General features: G+C 36.6%; 1 protein-coding gene across 4 annotated transcripts; it reads right to left on the bottom strand.

Annotated features, from left to right (window-relative positions):
- Positions 1 to 8,566: 8,566 nt before the first annotated feature.
- Positions 8,567 to 25,758, bottom strand: LOC133819810 (helicase and polymerase-containing protein TEBICHI). 4 transcript variants are annotated; one of them, XM_062253156.1, is made up of 27 exons: positions 25,582 to 25,758; positions 24,593 to 25,038; positions 24,218 to 24,410; positions 23,243 to 24,100; positions 22,235 to 22,299; positions 22,015 to 22,120; positions 21,704 to 21,904; positions 21,337 to 21,537; positions 20,349 to 20,510; positions 20,017 to 20,256; positions 19,672 to 19,884; positions 19,135 to 19,485; positions 18,800 to 18,952; positions 17,627 to 17,845; positions 16,509 to 16,727; positions 16,233 to 16,350; positions 13,608 to 15,103; positions 13,156 to 13,353; positions 12,395 to 12,654; positions 11,198 to 11,387; positions 10,990 to 11,097; positions 10,527 to 10,879; positions 10,123 to 10,231; positions 9,899 to 10,036; positions 9,599 to 9,695; positions 9,384 to 9,517; positions 8,567 to 9,275 (listed from the first exon to the last, which is right to left on the bottom strand). In XM_062253156.1, the coding sequence occupies exons 1-26, from the start codon at positions 25,615 to 25,617 to the stop codon at positions 9,444 to 9,446; spliced, it is 6,804 nt and encodes a 2,267-aa protein (XP_062109140.1). In that variant the 5' UTR covers positions 25,618 to 25,758; the 3' UTR covers positions 8,567 to 9,275; positions 9,384 to 9,443. The 4 variants fall into 4 exon arrangements, with proteins under 4 accessions (XP_062109140.1, XP_062109141.1, XP_062109143.1 ...); XM_062253157.1 differs by having other exon boundaries at positions 8,567 to 9,263; XM_062253159.1 differs by having other exon boundaries at positions 9,388 to 9,517.
- Between the last annotated feature and the right edge of the window lie 365 nt (positions 25,759 to 26,123).

The following is a 26,123-nucleotide window of genomic DNA, read 5'->3' as shown; positions in this document are numbered from 1 at the left end:
CAAAAGTAAGCATTAGGCAATATACACACTTGAATGAACAAAACTCATCCACCAAAACATTCATGCAACAAAGTACCAAATCACAATTTCAAGTCAAGAAAATAATACTAGCAAAATAGAAATTAACTCATAAATAGATGTGCAAAAATACAAAATTCTAAATTAGAGAAAGATAAAAAGAAAAACCCATATGGAGTTTGTCACAAGACTCCAAGCTTTTCCCCCAAAATCCTCTTCTTCTTCCTCTTGATTTTTGCCAAATCTCTAAATAAAATTACTAGAGAAAAGTACCAAACCTAAAACTAACACTCAAATAAAATATTTTTTTCTTTTTCTTTTTCTTCATTTCTCTGAGTGTTTTTCTCTCTACAATGGCAGCTCTCTCTCCAAAATGGTGGCTGCTCCAAGGTTGAAGAAGATAAAAATTTACTCTCTAGGGCTCCAAAATTGGGTATAAACCCTTTCTTTTTCTTCTACACGTGGGGACCACTCTTCTTTTCAGAAATTTTCAGCTCATTTCCACCTCATCCTCACACTATTCAAGTCTCTCCCCCTCATTTAATCACTTGCCAAGTGTGCAAACTTTATGTTGCTGGCTGTACACACTTTGCTGCAGCAAAGTTGACTGATGCTACAACAAAATGCCAGAATTTCAGCTCCAAGATGATTTCCTTGCACATGTTTCACTAAGCTTTTCAAGCACCCTTTCTTTTTGCCTTCAAAATAGATACCACATTTTTAGAATATAATCTCATTATTTTCCACAAGAGTTATCATTAATTAAAACATAATACATAAACAAAATTAAAAGACAAAATGACTAAAACCACACAATAATAACACAAACACTCTATTTCACTTAAATTTTTAAGTTCAAAAGCTCAATTAATAACTCTAAAATACAGAGTTATCAAGGCAGCTCGGGAGAAGCGAACTAATAAAAAGCCATAAGCAGTACGCCACGTGTTCACCATTCATTCAGGGAAACCTGGAACAATACCCTGGACGAATAGCTCGAGCTGGTGGATCGTTTAGCTGCTCATCACTTGGAACCATTGTGTAAACATGACATCAAAAGGCACGAGCTAGCACTACATTAAGCTCGTGGTAAATCAGAGGCCTGACATACCCCAGGATCTTTATAAAGTTAACCACGCAATATAAACGTGCATATAACGGACATCACGTGTCTGTTTTATTCCCGAATTCCCGGATACGCAATATAAACGTGCGTGATCAGACATCCCACACCTGATTTAGGCCATGCGGCCCATTATCTATTTGTACCTACTGATTAGACCACACTTCAATGTAAGGTTTAGATATTAATCATCAGTGTCACAGAGATGACGTGAAGGATAAAGAAATCACGGGATGACCCCAATGCCTACTCAAAGATCATTCTCCTATAAATACCAAGACTCTGGGTAGTGCAAAGGGTTGGATTCTTCTTGTAAGGCAAATACTCAGTAAAAATAGCAAGAGAGAGAGACAGTAATAATATTAACTCATGGACTAGGGGGATTTAACCTCCAAACCACGTAAAAAGGGGTGATCATTTTTCTTTTCTTGATAATTGATTGCCAGCATCCTTGAGTATTATCATTTTCTTATTACGGTTTACCATTAAGCACTAATACATCCTAGTTATTCGTATAATTCACTGTTGGCGAAAAACTGCATCAACAGTAAGTATATATTTATTATATGTGGTGAGGAAACTTGTTTATCAACATTGCTTTTGCTATTTCGATCAGATCTATGTATGCCTCATGCTTTATTGTAATTTTTCACTGTCGGAATGGATTTCCGTTCCTTTCTTGGTTTTTTTTCTCGGTTTTTTGTCTGCCTCGATGGTCCTCGATGGACCTCGATAAACCCTCATATGTTTATATTATTTGTCTACCTCGATATGCCTCGATGAGACTCAATGGTCCTCGATGGACCTCGATAAAACCCTCACACATTATGGAAAATGACTACCTCGATAAGACTCGATGGTCCTCGATGGACCTCGATAAAACCCTCACATTAGGGGGGTTAATGGCTTCCTCGATGAGACTTGATGGTCATCGATGGACCTCGATAAAATCCTCAGAATTTTAGGGACAATGGGTACCTCGATGAGACTCGATGGCCCTCGATGGACCTCGATAGAGGCATAGAACTTAATTTATGTAGTGTATGCCTCGATGGGACTCGATGGGCCTCGATGGGTTGACCTCGATAGGTTGACCTCGATATGAATCGATTTTTTGCTGTTTGATGTTATAGTTTTAATTTTTGACCTATTATTTTGTTTTTTTGATACAGATTCGTCTGTTTCCATATTTGTTGCATTCAATGGTGTTTGAGAATTGGAAAATAAGGATTGGATTTTCAAGGATGCTGAAAATCAAGTTCTGCCTTTGGGGAAGGGTGTGACGTATGAGCAACTGCTTGACATTCTATACAATGAGCTTGAAGTGGATAAATGTGTGCATGACTTGAAAATTGAGGTCCCGTACACATGCCTATCACAATCTGTCAAACCTACCGTTATAAAAAATGATAGGCACGTGCGTGCATTCATTGGGTTGGCATCGAAATCTATAGAGAAGTTGATTCCTCTATGTGTGACATTGGTTAAGAATGAGGTATGAGAAATGCATCAGCCTCTCCCAGCGTTAATAAAAAAGTTCGATTTGAAGAGAACATTTCTCCCCCATTTCATGGTTTCAAAGGAACTCAAAGTGAGGTTGGAACATTTGTACCCGAGACAAATCTAGACGTCATAGTCCATGATGATATCCCGGTTAGAGATCCGCCATATTTGCATGAACATCGAAGTACGATCCCTATGGCTACGATCCTGTTGTTGATGCAACAGATCTTGATGGGCCAGATATTAGGGCTGATTTTCCAACACAGAGTTCAGATGGTATGGTAGCTGAGGAGCACAGAATAGAAGATTGGCAAACACCTGGGACCAGCAGTAGTCGTCCAGGTCCAAGTAGAACCGATGATAGTTTTAGATGGAGTTCTCCATTGGACTTAGGTGAAGATCATAGAACATGGAGTGCTCCCATGTTCACTAAAGAGGATATAGAGGCCTCACATCAACATCATTCCTCAACCAGCAAAGCTTCAGGAGAATTGCACCTTGGCAAGTTCTTTCAGAACAAGATTGAATTGAAAATCAAAGCATCCATATTTGCAATGAAGAATAATTTTGAGTTTATGGTGAAGAAATATGGGATTGATGTGTGGTACATTACCTGTAAGGATCCTGATTGTGGTTGGAGATTGAGGGGTAAGAAAAAAAAATACGATCTGAAATGTTCGAGATTACTCTATACAACGAAGTACACACTTGCTCACAAGAAATTCGAGATAAGGACCACCGTCAAGCATCACCGTGGGTTGTTGGGCACCTAATCAAGTGGAAATTTGCTACCGATGGTACTCGGTACATGGAAAACAACATAAGGGAGGACATGAAGCACCATTTTGGGGTCGAAATGAGCTATGAGAAGGTGTGGAGATGCAGAGAAAATGCTCTTATGTATGTCAGAGGGACACCTGAGGAATCATACTCCAAGTTACCTGGATACCTGTGTCAGTTGGAGCTAAGAACCCAGGTACAATTACTGATTTTGTAGCAGAAGATGGTTGTTTCTTATATTGCTTATTTTCCCTCGGTGTTTCTAGGCGTGGTTACAAGTTCTGTCGTCCTGTAATTTTTGTGGAAGGCACATTCTTGAAGAATAAGTATGGTGGCCACATGCTTTGTGATGTTGCGTTGGATGCAAACAACCAGTTGTTTCTAATTGAGTTTGCATTGGTGGACAGTGAGAACCATAACTCTTGGACTTATTTCATGAGAAAATTGAAGGAAGTCATAGGGGACGTTGAGAACCTAGCTTTTGTATCGCACAGACATAAAAGCATTAATCGTGCTTTGGAGCTTGTGTTCCCAGATGCCTATCACAGTGCATGTTACCATCACATTTGTATGAATGTGGTGGAAAAATTCAAAACTGACCACTGTCAAGACATCATGGGGTGTGTAGCATACGTGTTTCGAAGAATGGAATTTCACAAGTTCTTTGACAAGATTAAGGTAATTGATCCTCTCATTGCTCATTATCTTGAGGGAATTGGTTTTGAAAGGTGGAGTAGCGCTTATTTTCCTGGTAACCGATACAATATCATGACAAGTAACTACGCAGAAAGCTTTAACAATAAAACCAAGGAGGCAAGGAGCTTTCCAATCACCACTTTTCTTGAATTCATAAGATTCACTCTCCAGTCTTGGTTTGTAGATAGACGTGAAAGAGATGCAAAAGCAACAACTGTGTTATCACCTGAGATGGAAAAGGATTTGAAGAAAATAGGTGATAAAGCAATTTTCCTGGATGTCCAAGTCCTTGGTCATCATGAATTTCTTGTGGTCGATGGTAATGGTGATGGTGAGGTGAACTTGGCCACAAAATCATGCTCTTGTTGCATGTTCCAAACCATTGGGATACTATGTGTACATGCTTTTGCTGCAGCCAGAAAAAAAAAAAAAAAAAGCATAAACATTTACTCATCGTGTTCCCCTTACTATAGAATCGAGACATTGAGGGACACTTATAAAGAAACTATTTACCCTGTTGGGAACGAGGATGAATGGGTAATCCCTTATCACTTCAGAGATACGGTTGTCGGCGTCCCCGTTGAGAAAACCCCTGTAGGAAGGCCCATGAAGCAGAAAGTGGGTAGGCAAAAGACAAACCGCTTTCACACGGGGAAAAGATCGTCAAGCCACGTAAGTGTAGCAGATGTGGTGGTAGTGGGCACAATAGGAAGTCATGTAAAGCTGGGCTTTAAAAATTTGTGTTATGTAATTATTCAATTGATTTTGCTTCATTTATTATATTCAGTACTTCTTCTAATACTTTGTTGGTTTTGATCTAAATATATGCATTTATTATTATGACTCTATCGAGGTCAATCGAGTCCTATCGAGGCCTATCGATGCATATTTGGTTCGAACTGAGACCACTGAAAGCAGTTGCGCCAACTAAGCCATGATCGTAGTCTGATTGTGAAGTAAGGTTGCCTGGCCCTCCTCAACCCTCTTCAGCCTCTACATCAATTGCTCATAATCAAGCTGGGTAACCTGACTAGAGGAAGGTGCACAGGCATGTGAAGTGCCCTCCTCAACCCTCGAGACATCCTCGTAAAAAATGGAGGCTTCCTTTGCAACCTCTGCCAGCTTCTTTGCCTCATTCTCAGGCAATACTTCCTCCGTTGTAGTCCCAGTCTCCCCCACAGTTGATTCCAACTCAGGGAATAACCTAGAATCAACGTCTGGGAGGCTATTGTAGTAGACTACTTCACCGGGACGTGGCTTCAGCATGGAAAATACCACTAACTGCATGGTTGAATAACATGTGTCAGAAAAACTTAAATTAAAATAAATCGTTAATCAATTAAGTTGTGACATTTAACAAGATAAAATGGAACTTACTCGACGGTTGGCGAATATAGGAACCAACTGAGCTGTCGAAATAGTGATATCGGTCTTCGTAGCCCAACTAATCATCCTCGGAATCTGGTTCCCACTGTTCTCACTGAACTTACTCCCGAGAGCTAGCATGGCCTCAAAATCCTTGTAAAGAAGTGCAGGTGCATAGCTATTGAAACTATACTTCGACTCCTTCTGTTTTTTGCTCGAACCCTCTTTCTTCTTCGCCTTGTAATGCTTCAATTGCTTCTGCATGTCCTTGTGAACTCCTCTAATAACCTTCTTGAAGGACAGCTTCCCCCACGGATACTTAAAAAAGTAGTCAGGATCCTCAACCATCTTCAGGGAATCACCCCATATCATCGTTGTCTTCTCTGGGGCATTCAGTACCCCCTCTATCAAATAGCACAAACCCAGCTTAAATGCATCTTTTGGGTTTGTTGAGGCCTTCAAATCATCTTCCAACTGGCTGAAACTAACCTTCGAATCACCATTAAAGTATTCATGGATGATCTGATCACTTGAAAGATGCTCTCTCAACTCGTCTGGGGACGGGGTGTTCCCAAAATTCAACCCAGTGACTAGGGAAAACTCTACAATCCCAAATTTGCAAAGAATGTTGCCCAAGTAGAAGTGGCCTTCTTCAGCCTTCTTGCTTTCCACCTTTCGCAACATAAGGTGATGCAGTAGAACCCCAGAAAAACTTTAAGACTTAGCCTTGAAGAACTGTCCCAACGGGCATGCCTATGCCCGTTCAATTAGCCCGTGCCTCTTAAATTGCTATATAAGGGTTTCTAAGTAAGCACTACCCCTATAGGTGACACGACCAGGAAAGTGATTCTCCAATGACACAATCAATTCAGGCATCTAAAAAAACACAAAAAATGTTTAAAAAAATGTAAAAATAATGTTAAACAATTTGGTAACTATCGAGTCCTATCGAGGCAGGTGCTTCATGAGCCATAAGTCTAATATCATCGAATCCTATCGAAACAGGTGCTAAAAAATAAGTCCTATGCCTAATATCATCGAGTCCTATCGAAGTAGATGCTAAATCAGCCATATGCCCAATATCATCGAGTCATATTGAGTCCTATCGAGGCAGATGCTAAAATCATCCATAAGTCTAATATCATCGAGTTTTATCGAGTCCTATTGAGGCATATCGAGGTAGATGCTAAAATCAGTTATATGCTTAAAATATCATCGAGTCCCATCAAAGACTATCGAGGCACAATCAAATCCAGAACCTAACATATACTATCGATTCATGTCGATTTCTATCGAGGTACATAAAAATTCTCAAAAAAAAAACCCAAATTTCTTCATTCCCCAGCCCCGATCTATCCTATGAACAAAAATCAACAAAAAAAAACTAGGCACACACATATTACATATTAAAAAGGAAATCCCTCACCTTCGCTTTCTTTGGGGTTGTTTCCTCAAAGCTTGGTTTGTTTGCTCAACGCTCTTCTTCTTTGCCTTCTCTGATTGTTAACTCCGACAATATCCGAGCCACAGATGCTTGGTCGTGGTCGTGGTCGTGGTCGTGGTCGTGGTCGTGGTCGTGGAAGACAATGCTTCTCCAATTTGTTTGGGTTCTAACGGATTAAATTGGGTTTGAGGGCTTTTATCCTTCGGACTAAGAAAGTGAGAGAAAGAATAGAGAGAGGCCGAGAGAATACAGAGAGACTGTGGGAAACAAATGGCAGGGGTATTTTGGGTACTAAGGTAAATAGTATAACCAAAATGAGACTCATATAGTGATAGGGTATTTTTTAAATACAATCCTCTTATATGCATTAAAAGTCAAATTTCCCTTACATATATACTCTTTGTTTCTATTTTAAAATTAAATGAGTAAAGGGTATATTAGTAATTAAGGTTCTTATTATTATGAGAAAAAAAAATTCCATCCATTTTTCTCCCCAGAACTGGAGAGAAAATTTTTGCGTAGGACTTAACTCTTTTTTTCCACTCATTTTTCATATCCACACCATCTTTTCTATCCTACCAAACATACATTTTTTTTTCTTTCTTTTCACTTTTCTCTCCAAAAAAAACTGTCTTCCCTCTTTTCCCTCTTACCAAACATAGGGGTTAAAGTTGTTTAGAACACCACGGTATCTTTTAAATATAAAATAAAAATACAAATTTTGGTATATAAAATTTTGTTTAAGTTTAAAATTTAGTTACTTTTTTATAAACAAAATATAAAAAATAAACTAAAATGTTATTTTTTATTCTGATCATCTTCTCCGACAATGACGAAAAAGTATATGCTTCTCACTTATCAAATAACTATCTTGAATAGTAGGTCATGATGGTACAATTCTTGAGCCCAACCAACTAGCAGTGTGACCAGAAAAGATTTTTAAAATTAAGGAAAAGATAGAGAGAATGAGAGCAACATTTAAATAAAAAAAACTAGAAAACGGTAAATGTATGTTGGATAGACAAAGAAGAAAGTAGAAAGAAGACCAATTAAGTTTAAAAACTGTATTAAATAACGGTACAATTGATAATAAATTAACCCACGTTATTATTGGAATTAAGATGAAAAAAACTGTTTATAATGTAAATTTTCCCACAATTTATGTGACCAGCCCATTGGATGGCATACACTCAATTTGACCCAAAATCAAGGCCCAATAACAAATTAATATTTTCTTAATTCTTAATATCTGATATATGGCAAAACGTTTTTGCCTCAAGCGGTTTAAGCAAGAGACTTTATTTGAGTGGATCTAGAGTAGTGTTCCAGAAGAGATTATCATATTCTAGTTCAAATTCTAATCCTATTTCTGGCTTGATGACACTTACTCGAGGGGAAAGCAGCAATGGTGTAGGTAAATTGTTCTACCTCATTTTATTGTTTGGTATACTTATGGCAGTGGTGGCATCACCTACCACCACCTCTCTGAGCTTCACATCAAAACTTTACATCTACAAAGTTGCTGGTGTTGCCATTGATTATGGCCGGAAGTGTTATGATGCCGTCAAAGGAAAATAAAAATAAGCAAAACAAAAATTACACAATCATTTTTCTTTTCCTTTTTCAAAAATAAAGTATACCATGTAATTGCCTTTGGCAAATGAATCAGCTTTAATTTTAATAATTAAATCCACAAAAATTACATTGCATTATTACAGCGTCCCTGAGGACAAAAGAATAAAGTGAAGTACCAAATTGGATTGCAACCAGTTTATTAGCAATGAGATCTCTTGTTCATCATGGACTGCCTATTTTAAAAGAGAGAAAAAGGGAGGATGTGCTTTGAAAGTGAGGCTGCATTTAGAATCAAACTCGAATCAAATGAAATGCCATTGCCGTCCTTTATTCCATCCTTACGAGTAACTCAGCTGTCAATGCTGCTCTGGTCCCAACATTAGAGCGAGCTAACAGCATGGAAGAACAGCCAGCCCCTAACTGGACAAACTCAAGGATCGTTTTTCAGAACGTCACTCACTGGTCCATCAGGTCAGTTTGACATGACAGTCTCTCTACACCCGAACCAAATGTTTCAAGGTCAGTGGAACCCCCGAGAGATATTGCTTTATCTAAATAAAAAACTCTGTATTGCCCAGAAAGAAGACATGGCACGGCAACGCATAGGGCAGACTTCTGAGCTGCACTCTTCCATGGAGGTCTGTCACCTGTCTACCATTCCCTTTTGAACATTATAATGGTATGCATGCTCCAAAATCTGCAATGAGGTACTGCAAAAATCCTTTCCTCGGCTACTTTTAGCAATTTGAAATGAATTCCCTGAGTGTGAAACTATACTGTCGTCAGGGTAGTTGAATATTAAAGCCCAACATGGACCACTAAAATTGAAGTTTAAACAAGACATTCATAAACTGGGAAAACAGCCATAAACCATCTCACCAACATTATGAAACATTTGTTTCTTCTGATCAAATTTTGGAATAAGGGAGGAGTTTTTTCTCACAACTTATCTTCCTGGAAAGGTTCCATAGAACCCCATTTTCTTCCGAGTTTCAGTTTGACATGCAAAGGTACTGAAATGCAAACATTTAAGATGAATTGTTAATACATGTCCATAAAATGGAAACCATTTATCCAAGACTTTAAACATATACCAAGAAGCGAAGTAGCATTCTCCATGCTCATCTGTAACAATGAAGCAGCTTCCTTTATTACAGAGGGATCCGCTTCCAAAACTAACTCATCGTGTACCTGGACAGAAACAGTAAAAATAATAGATTTTCACATCATAAGTTGCGCAATAAGAGCTAATATGTGCTGCACTAGCCACTAAAACAATGAAGTATAAGATGATTTCACATCAAGTCATATCACCTTTTACGTTCACATTGTCAACGAATTTGAAGCAAGAAAATTATACAAATCATAGAGAAAAATCCAGATTCCAAAACAACCTGTAATAAAATCCGACAGCAGCCCTTTAGTATGCTAAACTTGTCTGCATGTGACGAAAGAGAAGCAGGCACAACTCCATCGGCAATTACAGAATAAATATTTATCATCGCAATCTTAATAATGTCAGCAGCAGATCCCTACAAAAGCTATATGTTAGTATAAATAATTTCTTATGATCTTAAAACTCAAAACCATTCCAAAAAAAAAAGTTCTAATTTTCTACCTGACAAATAGAGTTCACAGCTTGTCTCTCAGCCTTAGATTTTTCTTTAGCATTTCCAAATTTTATTTTTGACAAAAACCGTTTCCTTCCTTTTATGGTCTTCACATAACTGAAATACAATAACACATATCGTAACAGTTGCCTAAATGAAGGATCACAACTCACAAGGAGAGTTAACAACCAAAGAAAATAAAACAAATATTAAAAAATATTTAACATATATACTGTGTCCATGCACATAGAACAAGTACTGAGATGGTTCAATAAAGGATATGAACTACATCAAAAACCACAAAGTGAAACTAATGTAGATTATAATAGATAATAGCTAAACTCAACCAAATAAGTTAACCGATTAACAATAATGACTATCGTGTAGGAAAAAAATCAGTAAATTGTCTTACCCTTTCTCACGGCAGTCCGCAACCACTTCATGAAGCCAACTAGCAACTCCAGGAAAAGAACTCTTAAAGCTTCGAATTTTTTCACCAGCTTCAGCAGGACTGCAACCAAGTTGCTCCGCCAGGGTGTTGGCACCCATTCCGTAAAGAATGCCATACACCAACCTTTTGGTCTGATCTCGTTCATCAGAACCTACAGAATCTTCTGAACACCCAGTCCATCTTGAAGCTATCAAGGTGAAGACATCACCACTGGGTTTGCTTAAAAGTTCTACTAGAGCAGAATCTTTAGAGAAATGAGCCATCAGCCGCAGTTCTATCTGGGAATAATCAGCTGTTAAAAGTAACCAGTTGTCCTGATACAACAATTAGGACAGAAATCACTCATCGGCATCATAAAATAACAATATCCCCAAAATTGAAAGACATGCATGTTCAGTACTCGAATGTAACAATAAATTTATACCTGAGTAGGGACAAAGTAATCACGAGCATTAATTTCATAACAATCTGCATCAGCTTCTTTTCCTTTTTTATCCTTGTTAATTTGGAAGCCTACCATATGTTCAACATTCTGCATAATATATAAGTTTATATTTACAAAATAATTAGTGAAAACACTAACCTTTAACTGTTGAATTTTTAAGAGAGAGAGAGAGAGAGATAATCCCAACCTGGAGATTAGGTTCCTCCATCGAAAGCCGACCAGTTGCAGTGGACGTTTGAAGCCAATGACCATGTAAAGTGTGTTTGTGTGTCCCAGCAGAGAGCTTAGCAAGTGAGCAAATTGATCCCAATGTACAGTTTAAAAGCTTTGCCAATGTCCGATGCTCTTTTATAACTGGGATAATTGGATGTTCATGCCTGAAACCAATAAAAGATTTAATTTGTGCATGGCTTGGCAAACTCCATAACACAGCATGCATGGCATGAAACATATACATCAACAATAATACAGAATAATTAAAGAACAGTAAACGAATATAAAGAAACTATAGTGTATAAGACAGTTGAGAAAGCAGTGTGCACTCTGTGTCATCTAGACCTGGAAAACCTATAAAGAAGGAAAGCAGTTACTTCATCTTGTGATGTATGCTTTCCTTGCAAACAAAATAGAAAGCAAAGCCATCAACTCAAATGGTTCAAATTAAACTCAAAAGACAGTAATCAAAGGGACACAGACCACAGCAAAGTCAAAAGAATGCTTCATCAAGTACTTTTCACTTTTGCTAAAGTTCTGCTACAAAATTTGATCAAATAACAGTTGAAGGACCAATTCAGAAAAATTCAGATGAGCTCAGCATTCATGGCTAATCTGTACAGCTAGCAGTAGAATTTATTAAGTGTATATTTACTCTGTAAATATTTCCAAAAACAAGCATAGTCATCCTCTTGTCCTTTACTTGTTTAGAAATAGTGATTGGTAGTGGTCACAGACGCAGCCTAGTGGTGCTACACCTATCCTCACAAAAAGGAGGTCTTAAGTTCAAATTCCCCCTCCTCCAATGTCAAAGAAATAGTGACTGGTGTTAGTAAAAAAAAAACCATGTACGTAAAGCTGTACTCCTCCCATGGTTCAGTGGACTGCATATATGACAGTATTTACAAAGACGTATTCTTTGACAAGGTTTTGCAACCCTTAACTTCTTATAACGCCAATGAGAAATGTGTACCTTCCCACCAACCTTCTATTCACTTTCATTTGATAAGTATTTCAATAGAACCCATGCAAGGACATCTCTATGAAAAAATGGATTTTCAAATTCTAAAATTTATAGTATACTTGACTGGACTACAAACCATTTCTGCATCTACTCAGCATGTATGCTTTCCTTAATATGAAAGGTTACTAATATGACAAGGGACAATACCTTAACAAATCCAAACAATGCTTGTCTGTACTAGGATGGTGTTTCCCTTTGTTGCCTGTCTCTGGTATTGGCAGCTTTAAGTGTCCATACAGTACATTGGCAATATCTGCTGCTGTGTATAATGAAAACGTCATGCCTGCCAGCTTATAAGCTTCCTTCTCAAGATTTCTTAACTTCTTCCCCAACAAATTTCGTGCTTGGAGGCATCCCTCCATATCAACACCAATTCCACAAAGTTCCATGTCTGCAAGAATGTTAACCTTGACATACAGAAAATTACTGTCAGAGAGTAGCACCTGAACAATAGCTAAAGAACATAATTTTTTACTAATATCAGTACTTAAAAAAAATGTACTTCCAGAATTAACTGTGCTTGTCTTAAAGAAATTATAATAATTGTTATAGGTGCCACATTGATGGAAGCAAAACCAACCATAAGAAAAACTAGAGGTGGTACTTTCAACTTGTTGACTCTCTTTATGAGGAAACAATTTAGGATTATTTCCTTTTTTTTAGTTATGTAATTTATTCTACCAATATTTTTCTGATTTGGTTAACCATTTTTAAACTGATTTAGTTTCCTGTTTTTGTCTATTTAAGTGTTAAGTCTTTGAATGTATTTTCAAGAATGTTAGAATAATACAAATAAAGCAGTGTCTCCTCTTTTTCTACTCTGATCCCAGCTTACACTATCATATAATGAACTTACTTGAACCAAAAAGACAAATGTAAATTTGTAACAGATCGGATAAAAGAATTACCAAAGGAATTTCAACATTCAAAAGTGCTTCAGTGAGTTCATCAGACACAATCAACTTCCAGAGGACAGAACATAATGCACGTGTTTGTGCAACTCGACGACAGCAACCATTATGAGCAGCTCTGCGCATCTGATTCCTCCACCTACCATTTTGATTAGCAGCAGTTGCAGCCTCACTGGATAACCTTTTCTTTACTTCCTATCATCACATTAAAATGAATCCCAACTCAATGAAAGAAGAAACAAAAAAACATATAGTTGAACCTTTTTTTGTTGTGACACAGATTAACTTTTAATGTCAAAATTCTAGCTGTCCTGATATTTTAATAAAATAGACAGCATTTGGCATTATATAAAATACCTTTCAAGAATATAAAAAAGGGTTTTAACTTCAAATTTTCTTATGTGTTATTGTACTGCCTGGTACATTTGTTTATGGATTTATTTTATTACCTTCTCCAGGTTTGGATTAGAGCTTCTCTCCTCATCAGGCCAAAGAATCCATGCCACAATGCACATGTCAATTCCATAGTTTACACAAATAGGGGTCAACAACACAAATGAGCTGTCTATGATTTCAAACCCTCTATTTAGCTCTTCAGGTTTCTGGGAACCAAATTTCTGAACTGAAACTGCCGGACATTTAAGTGCCTGAATTTGAACTTTCAAATTCCAAGCATACTTTCTAACATCTTTTTTCCCCATTATCCTACTTATCCTCTCCCATCTATGTCTTACAATCTCCAACCAATGTCCAGCAGGAAACATATTATTTTTATCACCAGATGCATTCATATGCACGCTATCATTTATACTTTTGTCAGACCATTGTAGATCTTTAGGGAGATTGACATAATACACAGATGAATTGTCCCAACAGATGGCTATGCCATGTACTTCAAAAGAGGCAACAGAATTCACTTCAGATCTTTTGTTGTAATGGACATCAAAATAGAACTCTGAGGCATTTTCCCAGATATCCAAAAAAGAATCAAATCCACCAGGAACATTAGTTGCATGCATAGGGCCTTTCTCATTAGCACTGACCCTAAAGCCACCAGTTAAATGAATGTTGCTCTGCCGCTCTCCTGGTTGAGGATCAATGGCCTCATTACCTATCATATTTCTACCACCTTGTTCTTGTGGCTTAATTAAGTGTGTCAAATTAGCATCTTTGGAATGAGAAACAGTAGCTTCAAGCTCAGTTTGAAGGGTAACAGGGTGTTCAGTTAAGACTATAGATTCATCAGCACGAAACTTCCGAGGCATGACAGCATTTGAATTTACTTCAAAAGCCACAACACTAGTATCTGATGTCTTTGTTGTCTTCTCTTCACTTACAGATAATACTTTATCAGGGTGTTCAGTTAAGACTATAGATTCATCAGCACCAAACTTCCGAGGCATGACAGCATTTGAATTTACTTCAAAAGCCACAACACTAGTATCTGATGTCTTTGTTGTCTTCTCTTCACTTACAGATAATACTTTATCAGGGTGTTCAGTTAAGACTATAGATTCATCAGCACCAAACTTCCAAGGCATGACAGCATTTGAATTTACTTCAAAAGCCACAACACTAGTATCTGATGTCTTTGTTGTCTTCTCTTCACTTACAGATAATACTTTATCAGACTGGACAATATCTTCAACAGATGGCTTAGTAGCATGTTCCATGTGCTCTACATTATCAGCACTATTGCCCGTATCATTTCCAGAAGATGTAGCACCACCTTGCTCACAGGAATTTCCCACAGCAGTTGACAAGGATGGGGAATTTCCCACAGCAGTTGATGGTCCTGGAAAGTGTGGAACATTGAGTCCAAGTGATTTGAAAGCTGCGAAGGCAGCAATTCTTGCCTCTTCAGCCTTTTCAAGAACCATCTTGCGTGCTCCATTCTTGATCTTCTTTGCCACTCCCAGCTGTATCCGTCTTTGAGCTGAACGTTCTACAATGATATAGTCAACTTCTTAATATGAGGTCAATGAAACTAAAGATTAAGAAAAATGAAATAATGAATCACAGTCACAGTCAGTGATGAACAAAAAAAATAAAGTTAAATAAAAAAGCTTAACTCTATCCTATTTCAATGAAGTTTTGAATATAAAGAGCAGCAGTTTCTGTTCCTTCCCCAGTAAGGATTTCTGCACTTCTAGAAAGACATTTTTAAAGACTTAAAAAAAGTCCAAACAAATTTTTTAGTATTATTTAAAGTCATTTCCTGAAAATTATTTTCCCAAAAACACTCACATACACAGGTTTAGAACAAATGAATTTCACGTTTTTCCAGCTGAATGAGGGAGACCTAAAAAAAAGTGGACCAATCTATGATCAAATACATAAGGGTCCTTTAAACAAAAGAATGTTACCCAGGACCTTACCCAAAAAAATATGGACACGATAAAAACTTTAAACAGCATACAAGCACTCTTAGGGCATGTTTGGGAGTAACTGTGTAATTACTAGGATAATAATTACATATCTTAGTAATTACATTATTATTTAAAATACAAAGTGTTTTTAGATGTCAAGTGTTAATTACTTATGAATTCCTAATGTCATGTTTGACAAAATAGTTAGTAATTGTGTATTAAATACTATTTAAAATTGATAGTATTTAAGTAATTACATAATGCAATTACACCTAATTCTATAAAAATTGAAGAGTGTAATTGGAACCCATCAATTATCTCCAATTACATAGTTATCATGTAATTACACAGTCAGACAAACACACAAATTCGAGTAATTACACTTAATTCCAATAACAGGGTGGCTTTCCAAACATACCCTTAAGTAAAACAATGGCTGACATTTGCTACTAACAAAATATGTAAAACAATGGCTGACATTTGCTACTAACAAAATATGTCACTTAACAGTCAAAACAACTTTTCCAGATAAATCAGGAAGTAGTGAAATTATATCTCCCAAATGAATATTCCATGTAGCATCATTAAATATTAAATAAACCCATTAATCCAAGTCAGCAAATACATGCAGCAGAGATTAAACATTATTATAATGAACATGTTAACTAATAAGCAATACGAGCAACAAGGGCTTCCAATCATCACCTTCTGCAGCCCACGAAGAAGTTTCAAAAAGAGCTTTGACAATCTCAGCAATAGATGCTTCAGCAATTGATAAAGGAGTGCGCATGCCAGCTTTATAAAGAGCTCTAGCTCGAGAACCCTAAAAGTCAAATGAAAACAGGGCTAACTGAGTGCATTTACTTAAGCCACAATGGATAGAGGCATCAATTAAAAGGCAGTTGACAGTGAGAAGTACTTAGTAGCAAACTTCACACTGAAAAAATGGTAGCATAAAGACAGAAAGAGAGGAGTAACAACCTTAACATACGGAATAGTAGTGAGCTCGACAATCTCTGCTCTCACTCCAAATGAAACACGATTTTGAAACTTGCCAACCAGACCTTCAAGATCCTGCCATCCAAGCCTCTCACAAAATACAGAGACCATAGATGCAAACCTACCAGCATTCTCTTGTAAGGCTTGCACCATCCCTCTGGCCACTTTAAAAGTATCACAAACCTCAGGAACAGGTGCTTCCTTCAACACAGAAAAACCAAAGATTGTTCAGAATAAACATAAGCCACCAACATTATTCACTTCAATCAGCAAAAGAAGAAAGCACAAAAAGGATACATGCATTATTTCTTCCATGTTCAACTTAGGAACAAATAATAGATAATTAAAAAAAAGGCTAAATTGAACTTTTACCCAAAACAGCAATCGCTACTTTAGTCCAAAAAAATTCGGTCACAATTGATAAACGATTATGTCAACATAAGAGTATTTTAATAAATAAAAATTAAATATATTAGAAAAAAATTATATATATTTATATAAACCCACCATTTTTTTAAAACAAACTGCCTTGTATTAATTAAAAGAGAGCACAAGAATGTAGAAAAACCACAGGTATCCCAACAACAAGAGCGTGATACAAACAAAAACAAAAAAGAACATTAAATATAATTTTAATCAGACAAATAATATTTACATAAACCCACCTGAAAGACGGTGGAATGAAAATATGGGAAAGAATGAAAAAAAGCAATAATGTAATGAGGAAAAAAAATTAGAGGGAAGATAGAATAGTTTTAATGCAGTCACCAAAAAACTAGAAGTGATCCATTCAATTCTCTTCCATTTATCCCCAAAAAAAAATTTTTTTTTTTTTTCATTTACAATATCATTTTGAAGTTTAATAAGATTATCCAGTACTTACTGACAAAATTTTCTATCAGTATTTACAATAAAGTTACAGGTCCAAGTTGCTAAACCAATGTGTAACAGTGTAAGTGCTAAAATAGTGTGATTTTCCATTTAAGACAGAAAAGAGAAAAGGGGAAAAAAAGAATATTAAAAAATATACAAGGACATGCAAGAATTAACACCGGTGCTAATAGCAGAAGAGATTAAAAACATATATTTAAAAAAAAAACCTGAACTAGCCTTGACAAGATCAGAGATACATAGAAGCGTTTACACACTCGAAGAGCTTGATCATCTGAAAGTGAAGTATTGTTTGTGATTCCCAGTTGGTTTTGACATTTGCTACGCAATCCTGACATATTTTCTTTCAACTTTGAAGTGCGTATTGGTGCACCATGTGCCATGCGCATCAAAAAGGGTTCTGCCACTCCAACACGATATCCAACAGACTGCACTTCATAAATGTAAAATGAGAACAATTTGAGATCCATAATCACAATGATGAGACCGGCAACAACATGGAATCAAGACTAAAGATTAATTTAGTAAGAAACAAAGAAAGAGTAAGTGTCACATCACAATACTATTATTTTAAAGTATCTTTAATATAATATCTAGTAAGAAACAAAGAAAAAGTACCTTGTCACATACCAATAATACTATTTCAAAGTATCTTTAAAATAGTATTTGATAATAGAAGTATATTCACAATACATTTTTCCTCTCATTTCTAAAGTGAGATTATAACTTTAAACTATTCATCTAGCAAAAATACCCAGTAATTTATCAAGAGCTAAAACATATCATTAAGATCAATTACAAAAAATGATATTTTTTCAGGGCTGGAGGTGGATCATGATAAGCCTCCAGTCAAGTTAGTATATACTAGGAGACCACGAAACACTTAAGGATAGGGTTGTCTTATATTGTATTCTAACTGTAATTGTTTTATTCTTTTATCTAGTTGGCAATTGTTTTATCTAGCTGGCTGTTATGTTTAGGGGGGCTGAGTTGTATTAATTCTAATTAGATCCTAGCTGGCAACTTATTTTAATCTGTCCAGTACCTATAAATAGGGGAGGGGTTCATTTGTAAGGTTAGCTTGGAAATAGAAGAGAATGAACTCTAGGAGAGAACAGCCCTCTCGAAAGGTTGTATTTGGAGAGACTAGCCTCTCAAAATCTAGGTGTAACTTCTGTCTTCATCTTCAATAAAGCAATTCTGTGAAGGATTTCAATTCTTTGTGTTCTAGACTGAGATTGATAATTTCTAACCTAAGAAAGTTCTATCAATTTGGTGCGGTGAGCGTGGACATGGGTTCATCTAAAGCAAAATAGCATTTTCTTTTGACACAAAAATGGCTACAGCCAAACAAATTTTTCATTGTATAAAAGAAAAAATACCTGGTCAAGGGCAGACAATTCCATGAACCGTTCGTAGTACAATTCCCAATTTGGTTCAACATCAACATTGATGGGTGTTACCAGGTAAACCAAATGCAAATCAGATGCAAGGACAAAGCCTTCTCTCGCCCTTGAAAGATCATCCAATACAATCTAAGAACCAAAAAAAAAAAGCCATAAAAATCAAAGTTGACTACGTAAGTATTTACAAACAATTTGAGGCCGTTCAGCTAGAAGTTCCATTAAAAAAGAACTAACAGTACCGAAAAGAAGAAATGAAATGAGAATACAATATAGAAAGATATCTCAACAGCATTTGAAAGACAAAACTTTACAAGTGATTCTTCTGGGGAAAGAGAACTGCCAAAAGAAGCACGCCCTAGGGGTGTGGTACTATACAACTTAGTATCTTCATTCCATTCGAGAAATTTTCTATGGCACAACCATCGAAGAGATTCCTGCGCTGATTTCACCACATCCTGGAATGGTTTTGTAGAATTCAGAAGGGTACACCTTACATATCGATGAATATCTTTAGCAGTTTGAACAATTCCCCCAGCTACAACTTCTAAGATTGCATGAATCATTCCATTCATGTCTTCAGACAAACAAGAATGCAATGGTGGACAGCTTTCATTAAGAAGACCTGAAATTCTTTTGATCTCCTCTGGTTTGCAAATAAGAACCTAATTAAAGAAACAAAAAATCAAGAAGATAAATTAATATAAATAATACTTAAAGAGCCTTTTAGGAAAAATAGGATATAAAAAGTAATGAAGGAGAAAAATACGAAAAAACTGAGGAGTTTTACAAGCTCCCAGCAAAAAATGTAAAAGAAAAAGTACAATTTGAATAAGAATACAATAACATACACTTTCACCCTTTGTATCTATTCCAGTACGACCAGCCCGGCCTGACATCTGTCTATACCTTGTCCCATCAATAAAATCACGACCAATTTTAGGTTGACGAAAAATGACCCTCCTAGCTGGCAAATTTACCCCAGCAGCTAAAGTAGATGTAGCAGTTAAAACACGTATGAGGCCTTTCCGATAGCAGGTTTCAACAACCTCTCTTTCCTCGACCTGATAATGTATATAAAAAAAAACTAATACATAGAGGAAGTTGCAATACAAAAAAAAAGGAACAACAGGATGAATCTGTTGGTACCGAAAGAAAAAAAGTTAAGACAAAATGACTAAATAACCAAAGAATACCGTCAGTCCAGCATGGTGGTAAGCAATGCCAAAAGGCAGAGTTTCTTCTAATACTGGATCCAATCCAACAGGACACCTTCTTAAGGCATCGATGGCAGAAGTAATATCAGCATATTCAGCGTCATTGTTCTGAGAGCTAACCATAAAACTTCTGAGGAATTTTGAAATATGTCTGGCAGTTGATTCACAGCCTTTTCGACTAGAGCAAAATATTAGCACCGAGTGACCCTCTTGAACAACCTGATATACCCCATCGGAGTCAATCGTCCAACACTAAAATTGCTGCCTACAAAAGCTTCATTATAGAAATAAATAAAAAGATGTTTCCGTACCTCATTGCACAATTCCACAACATGATCTGGATCTTTGCCACCAAGATCAGCAGCTTTGGAAATTGTCCTAACAATATCCATATTCTTGTTATATATCGTATTACCGACCTTTATATATTCTTCTAGTGGCACTGGACGGAAATCAGTTTGGTACAAAGCAGCCTGGAAATGTTTGGGGAAGAATTAGCCCCGAAAATGGGGGAGAAGTTAAGTGGCACAGAAAGACTAGAGCAATAAACATTTTAATAGAAGTCATTGTAAATGGTTCTAATGAAAAAAAAAAACATCAAAATTTTAAAAAGAGAATTCTCTTTACAAGAAACAAATTGTCATACATCACAAAAGTTTGTAAAAGACTCAAGCTTTAGTTTCAATGTCAACATGTTTATGTCAGACCAAGTCAAAAAGCTAGAGTCAAATAACAATATGCAATGCACAAAAATTTATCATCAAACCAATTGTCAGAAGGCCTAAAAAAAGTAAATAAAGTTAACCAAGTTTTGCAGTCAAGAAATTCTTACGGCATTTTTACTAGGAAATTTTGTTTTTATTTTCCTGGTTCTTTGTTTATGTGTTGTGTAGTACATCTTTGCACTTCCCTTTACTCCTCGTATAATATTGTTCATCAATAATACAAGTAGTGTTGTTTTGCTTGCAAAAAAAAAAATTCCTTACTGCAACATCAAACCACAATACATTTTTCCATTGGTCTTCCTCGTTGAAAAACAAAAAAATTTGAAGTCATTACTTTTACTTGCATAAATATCAGCATTCTCAATGACATTGAAAATAAATGACTTAATTTTGCAAATCAAGTCTGAGTACATGAATCATATTTAGCTCTATCACAAATTACTACCAGAGTAAGCTATTAAAACATTCACATACCAACAGGAGTCAATATTGCAGATCTTTTACTAAAGTAGAACACATGCTAACAAGAGAACATTATAGTGCCCAACAGGTGCTGCTTAATAGTCCAACTTACCTGAAGCCAATCAGCAACAGCTCCTACATTTGGCATGGTTGCACTCATCCCCACAATTTGCAGACCATGAGCAGGGTCGTGTTTACCACTGCTTGTACCTGAACTTTCACCACTGCTTCCTTCAGAATTGCCTTCACCAGCAGCATAACGAAGTTTTGTCAACATGAGTTCCAACAGATAGCCCCGACTTCGATCACCAACCTGTTAACACTACAAGCATGTAAACAATCTAAAGAAATCCAAATCAAACACATAAACTGAAGAAAAAAAAATAGAATGGAAAATGAATCTTGAAGGATAAATTTAACTATAATAGGACATCGTGATTCATGATGTAGATACCAAAGTAAAGTGAGACTAGAAATACCATGTGCAGTTCATCTATCACAATAATTCCAAGTTCTGATAGACGACCTTCCTCCAGCAGTCTGTTTATTAATGAATTTGCCTTTTCTATTGTGCAGACAGCTACAGAAGTGTCTTTTGGAAGCGTTCCACCACCTTGGTTTCCATAATAACTACGAACATGCTTACCAAGTGGTTCAAGAAGAACCTCCAGGTGTTCTGCCTGCACCAATCAGGGCAGAGCTTCATGGTTAATAATAATCTAGGAACAGAAAAAAAAACATATTAACCAATTAACTTCCAGAAGAAAAAAAACGTGTTATAAGATATTACCTTTTCTGCACATATTGATACATAAGGAAGCACAAGTAGTGCCATCTTTCCAAATGATAAGACCCGCCGCAGCATTAAAATTTCAGCGACAAAACTTTTACCTGCACTGTAGAAGGGGGAAAAATAGAAGTAAAGAGATGCCTCACTGAAATAACAAATTTTCTCAAGGAGATCCAAAAGCGCAAAACTGTAAGAAGTTAGACACCATATATATAAGTACCTTGTGGATGCACAATATACAAGATTTCTTCTCTGCAATACACCTTCCACCTGAAGGCAGTCAACCTGAACAATCAAGAAGACGTCAATATCATGCCTTAGACTACTTCCAATGCTAGAAATGAGACATATTGACTACTATCTAAATATGTAACCCAACCATATCAAATTTATCATCTGGCTGAATAGTGAGCACTTTAGGCCAAAAACCATACAAAAACATTTAGAGCCTAGAGGAACCATCAATGCCAAAACTAAACTCAAATAGATATTCACAAATAGAGGAAGGACAACAAAGAATGCATAAATACTAGAAAATTAAAAAAAATGGCTGTAAAAATATAAATCAGAAATAATAGACCACCGAAAAATGAACAAAATTACAAATAAACAATGAACACATTATAAGGTGCTACCATGGTAGCGAAATTGATGAAATGTGTTTCATGGTTTTGCCTCTCGATCCCAACGCATATTACTGTGGAAATTCTGATTTTAGCTTATTGTTTCTTACGATTTAGTTATTTAAATAAAAAAAAAATAGTCCTTCATTAAATCTGGTATATTAAGTGGTTTATTGTGCATCCTGCCATTTATTTTTTATTTTTTTCTTTCATAGGAAGACTTGTTTGGCAGACCAGCCGCCCCTTCTTCCTTTAAATCATCGTGTATTGTGTAGCGAAATCCATTCAGGAATAAAGCATATTATCATTTCCGAAATAACCTTTATAATCCATAGCCACACTAATCTGGTTATACATAAATGAAAGAAGAGGGGAAAAGGTTGATGATTATGTTACTTATGCAAAAAGTCTTTCTCAATTATGTTCAGCACCATATACTTGACCATGCAAAATATCTCTTTCACAATAAAATTAAACCTAGCCCTTTTAGCAAATTAAATGAGCAACTCCTAATTTTCCTTAGAAAAAGAATTAACCAAGAAAAATATTCTTTAAAAAAAAAACACTACCAAGAACATTTGCTTTGTTCTCATATTAAATAATACCTGCCATTGATACAGTTTTGAAATTCCTTTCCTTCTGTATACGCTGCATATTTCAGATGGCAACCAACTGTTTAAATCTAGCCAATCTCTACTTGGCATAACACTTGAGGGAGTACCTTCACCACATTCAGAATTACTAATTGACTTCTTAATTCCATCAATTGGAGAACCACACTTCATGCTTTCATCATCCCTGCCCAATAAATTCCCCTTTTTAGCCACCGCAACAACAGGAGTCATCTCTTGCTCTCCACATATCTCTTTATTCCTTTCACATGTATTATGATGGTTCAAATTATTGTCATTTTTTGGACAACTATGATCAATTGGAACAGAGGCAGACTCAGATGACACACCACCTCCATGAGAGATCTTTACATCATGACGTACAGTACTTCCATCCAAATTTTTGTCATCAAACAAGAAATCAAAATGCTTAACAGGAAAATGGGACTTTTCTTCTAATTCATTTCCATGTCTTCCCAGCAACCCTTGTAAGTTAGTAGAGGGAGCGATACTTACACCTTCATTTATCTTTTCTATCAAATTGTCAGAGTTCTTTTTATAACACCGGCTCTCTGCAAAACCAACTTCATCAGCAGCTTTTGCACAGAAGCTAACTGTTGGATGACACAAGCCATCAGCAAGTTGAATAGCTTCATCCCAAAATGCTTCTCCTGGAGAAAATATGGAGCTTCCCCGTGTTGACTTAGGAGTTTCACGAAAACAAATTTTAGCAGTCAAGGAACCTGGTGTATGGACTTCAATCATGTCTAGAGATGAATTAGAGATATTACTGCATTTCTTTAAAGTTGGCTGAAACGGAATCAAGTCATTCGACTCATTCCCAGTAGTAACCTAGTCATTAATGAGACTTTATTATTATATAGAAATTAGGTACAATAAAAGAGAGTCTATATACATAAATAGGCATTAAAAAATCAATGACCCCTCTATGAAAGATGAGAAATGTACCGCAGTTTTACAAACAGTGGAATGAATGTCTTGAGAATTTTTCTCATCAGAGCAAGTGGTTTTGCATTCTAAATGTGACTGGTTGGTAATGCAATGCCTCTTTTTAGAGTTATCAATCAATAATGGGCTAGCTTGTCTCTTGTGGTCATTCACTTTTAACTCTGAGTGCGAATCCACATTTGATTGAAGATCACTGGATAAAATAAAAACTTTATTTAGCATGGGAGGGTGTGTGCTATTTATCCATCACTAATTATTCCAGTAGAGACCATCAGAAAAGTTGCAGTAAATAGACAAAAGATACAAGTACCAGTAGGCCAAAATTGCAAAAACAAACTTGTACATTTGATAGTATGTGAATTCAGAGTACAATACCTACAGTACAGAGACAAAAAGTCAGTTTTAAACTTCTTTAATTCTGAGTTTTCTGCACCTTGCACCAAATCTGAGCTGCTACCCTTTCCAGAATGTCCAACTGCAACACCAACTACTTCAAGTAATTCTCCTGATGTTTCCTTCTGATTTGGTTCCAACTCTTCAGCAGCTTGAGATTGAAATGACGAAAGCAGCCTTTTACAATCATCCTTCCTAGACTTATCAATCTCTAATGACAAATTTCTTTTTACCGAATCTTGCGGAGCTAATGCATCATGACCAGCATACGAAGGCTTATCCGAGTTATTATCGCCTTGTGAAGTCACCAAGTAGCTGTCCAAGGTGCCTTTGGCACTAGGAGACCCGTCTAGGTTTTTCACAATCTTTTCCTTTCTCTCATGCTTCAAACAGGGAGACACGGATTTCCTTTTCTTCGAAGCAAAAAACTGCAAGAGGTAACCCCAACCAACAATGAGCCTCTTTCAAATGAAATGGTAAAAAAAAAAAGTACCAGAAACAACTCAATTCATAAAGAAGCTAATCCATAGGAATAACCCTGGTTTAGAGTCCGTTCCACAAAGAATTACGCTCACATGCCCTCAATACAAGGCACATAAAAGTAAACCATGTCTAGTCTCTAGGGTTTCATAGTTGGCGTAACGGACCCAATAACAGATTCCAAAAAAGAAATTCAATTTCGCTGCTTTCACTCAAAATCTAGGGTTTCACAGTGAAAATTAATCTCTATCCAAACAAGTTTTTTTTTCTCCCTGCAACCTAATACAAATACACCGTATCTTTACCGATCAACAAACCAAGACAAGCTCAAAAACGAAAGAAAATCGTTGCGAGAGGACCACTGGCGACCCATTCAGAACAAACTAAACACAAAATACTTCCAAAATAAGAGATTTCCAAAAACACGAACTTGGAAAATACATGGCCACTTAAAATTTGCTAGGGTTATGGAGGCGAAATTAGAAACGAACCTGATCAATGCGCGACCGGGGCGAGCCGGACGCCATGATGGAAGAATGATAGCTCTGGTGCGAGCGATCTGAAAAACGCAAGCTTTCTTTGACGCTCTTTTTCTGCGTCTTGTATTTCCCGTTGCGCGCTCCACAAGAGTGTTTGAATTAAATCCAAAGTGGACTCCGCCACCGCGCCAAATGTCATTTCTTGCGCACACTCACTTATCATTTGCCCCCCAATTGCACACTTTCAAATTTTCGGAGACTTGTGTTTGCAATTCTGCCCCCTGCTGTTAAATATTTTCAGTTACGCCCTTATATTTTGTTTGTATTTTCTTTTTAAGGGAATGCTAAAGGTCAATCAATGCTACAAAGAGCTGCATAGAACTCGCAACAGGGATGACCAAAGAAAAGCTAACTAAGTTGAATATACTAGTGCTCAAAGTTGACTCAGCAACACCACCCACAAGCGATCTGAACAGGGGAAAGATCGTACAACACACATAAGCCAAAGTCCTCAAATGGCATGGTGTACATCCCCATTATTAAAATTAAAAACT

The sequence above is a fragment of the Humulus lupulus genome, chromosome 2, assembly GCF_963169125.1.
Source record: "Humulus lupulus chromosome 2, drHumLupu1.1, whole genome shotgun sequence".
Lineage (NCBI taxonomy): Eukaryota > Viridiplantae > Streptophyta > Magnoliopsida > Rosales > Cannabaceae > Humulus > Humulus lupulus.
The sequence above is the reverse complement of the archived record's forward strand: the minus strand, read 5'-3'. Positions and strand labels throughout refer to the sequence as shown.

Excerpts from the sequence above, each read along its gene's own strand:
- LOC133819810 (XM_062253156.1), bottom strand. The coding sequence starts at position 25,617 with ATGGCGTCCGGCTCGCCCCGGTCGCGCATTGATCAG. Across the intron at positions 16,728-17,626 it reads TCTTGTCAAGGCTAGTTCAG|GAAGCACCTGTTCCTGAGGT; the intron begins GTTTTTTTTTTA and ends TCTGTGTTGAAG. Across the intron at positions 13,354-13,607 it reads CTAATCCAAACCTGGAGAAG|GAAGTAAAGAAAAGGTTATC; the intron begins GTAATAAAATAA and ends ATGTGATGATAG.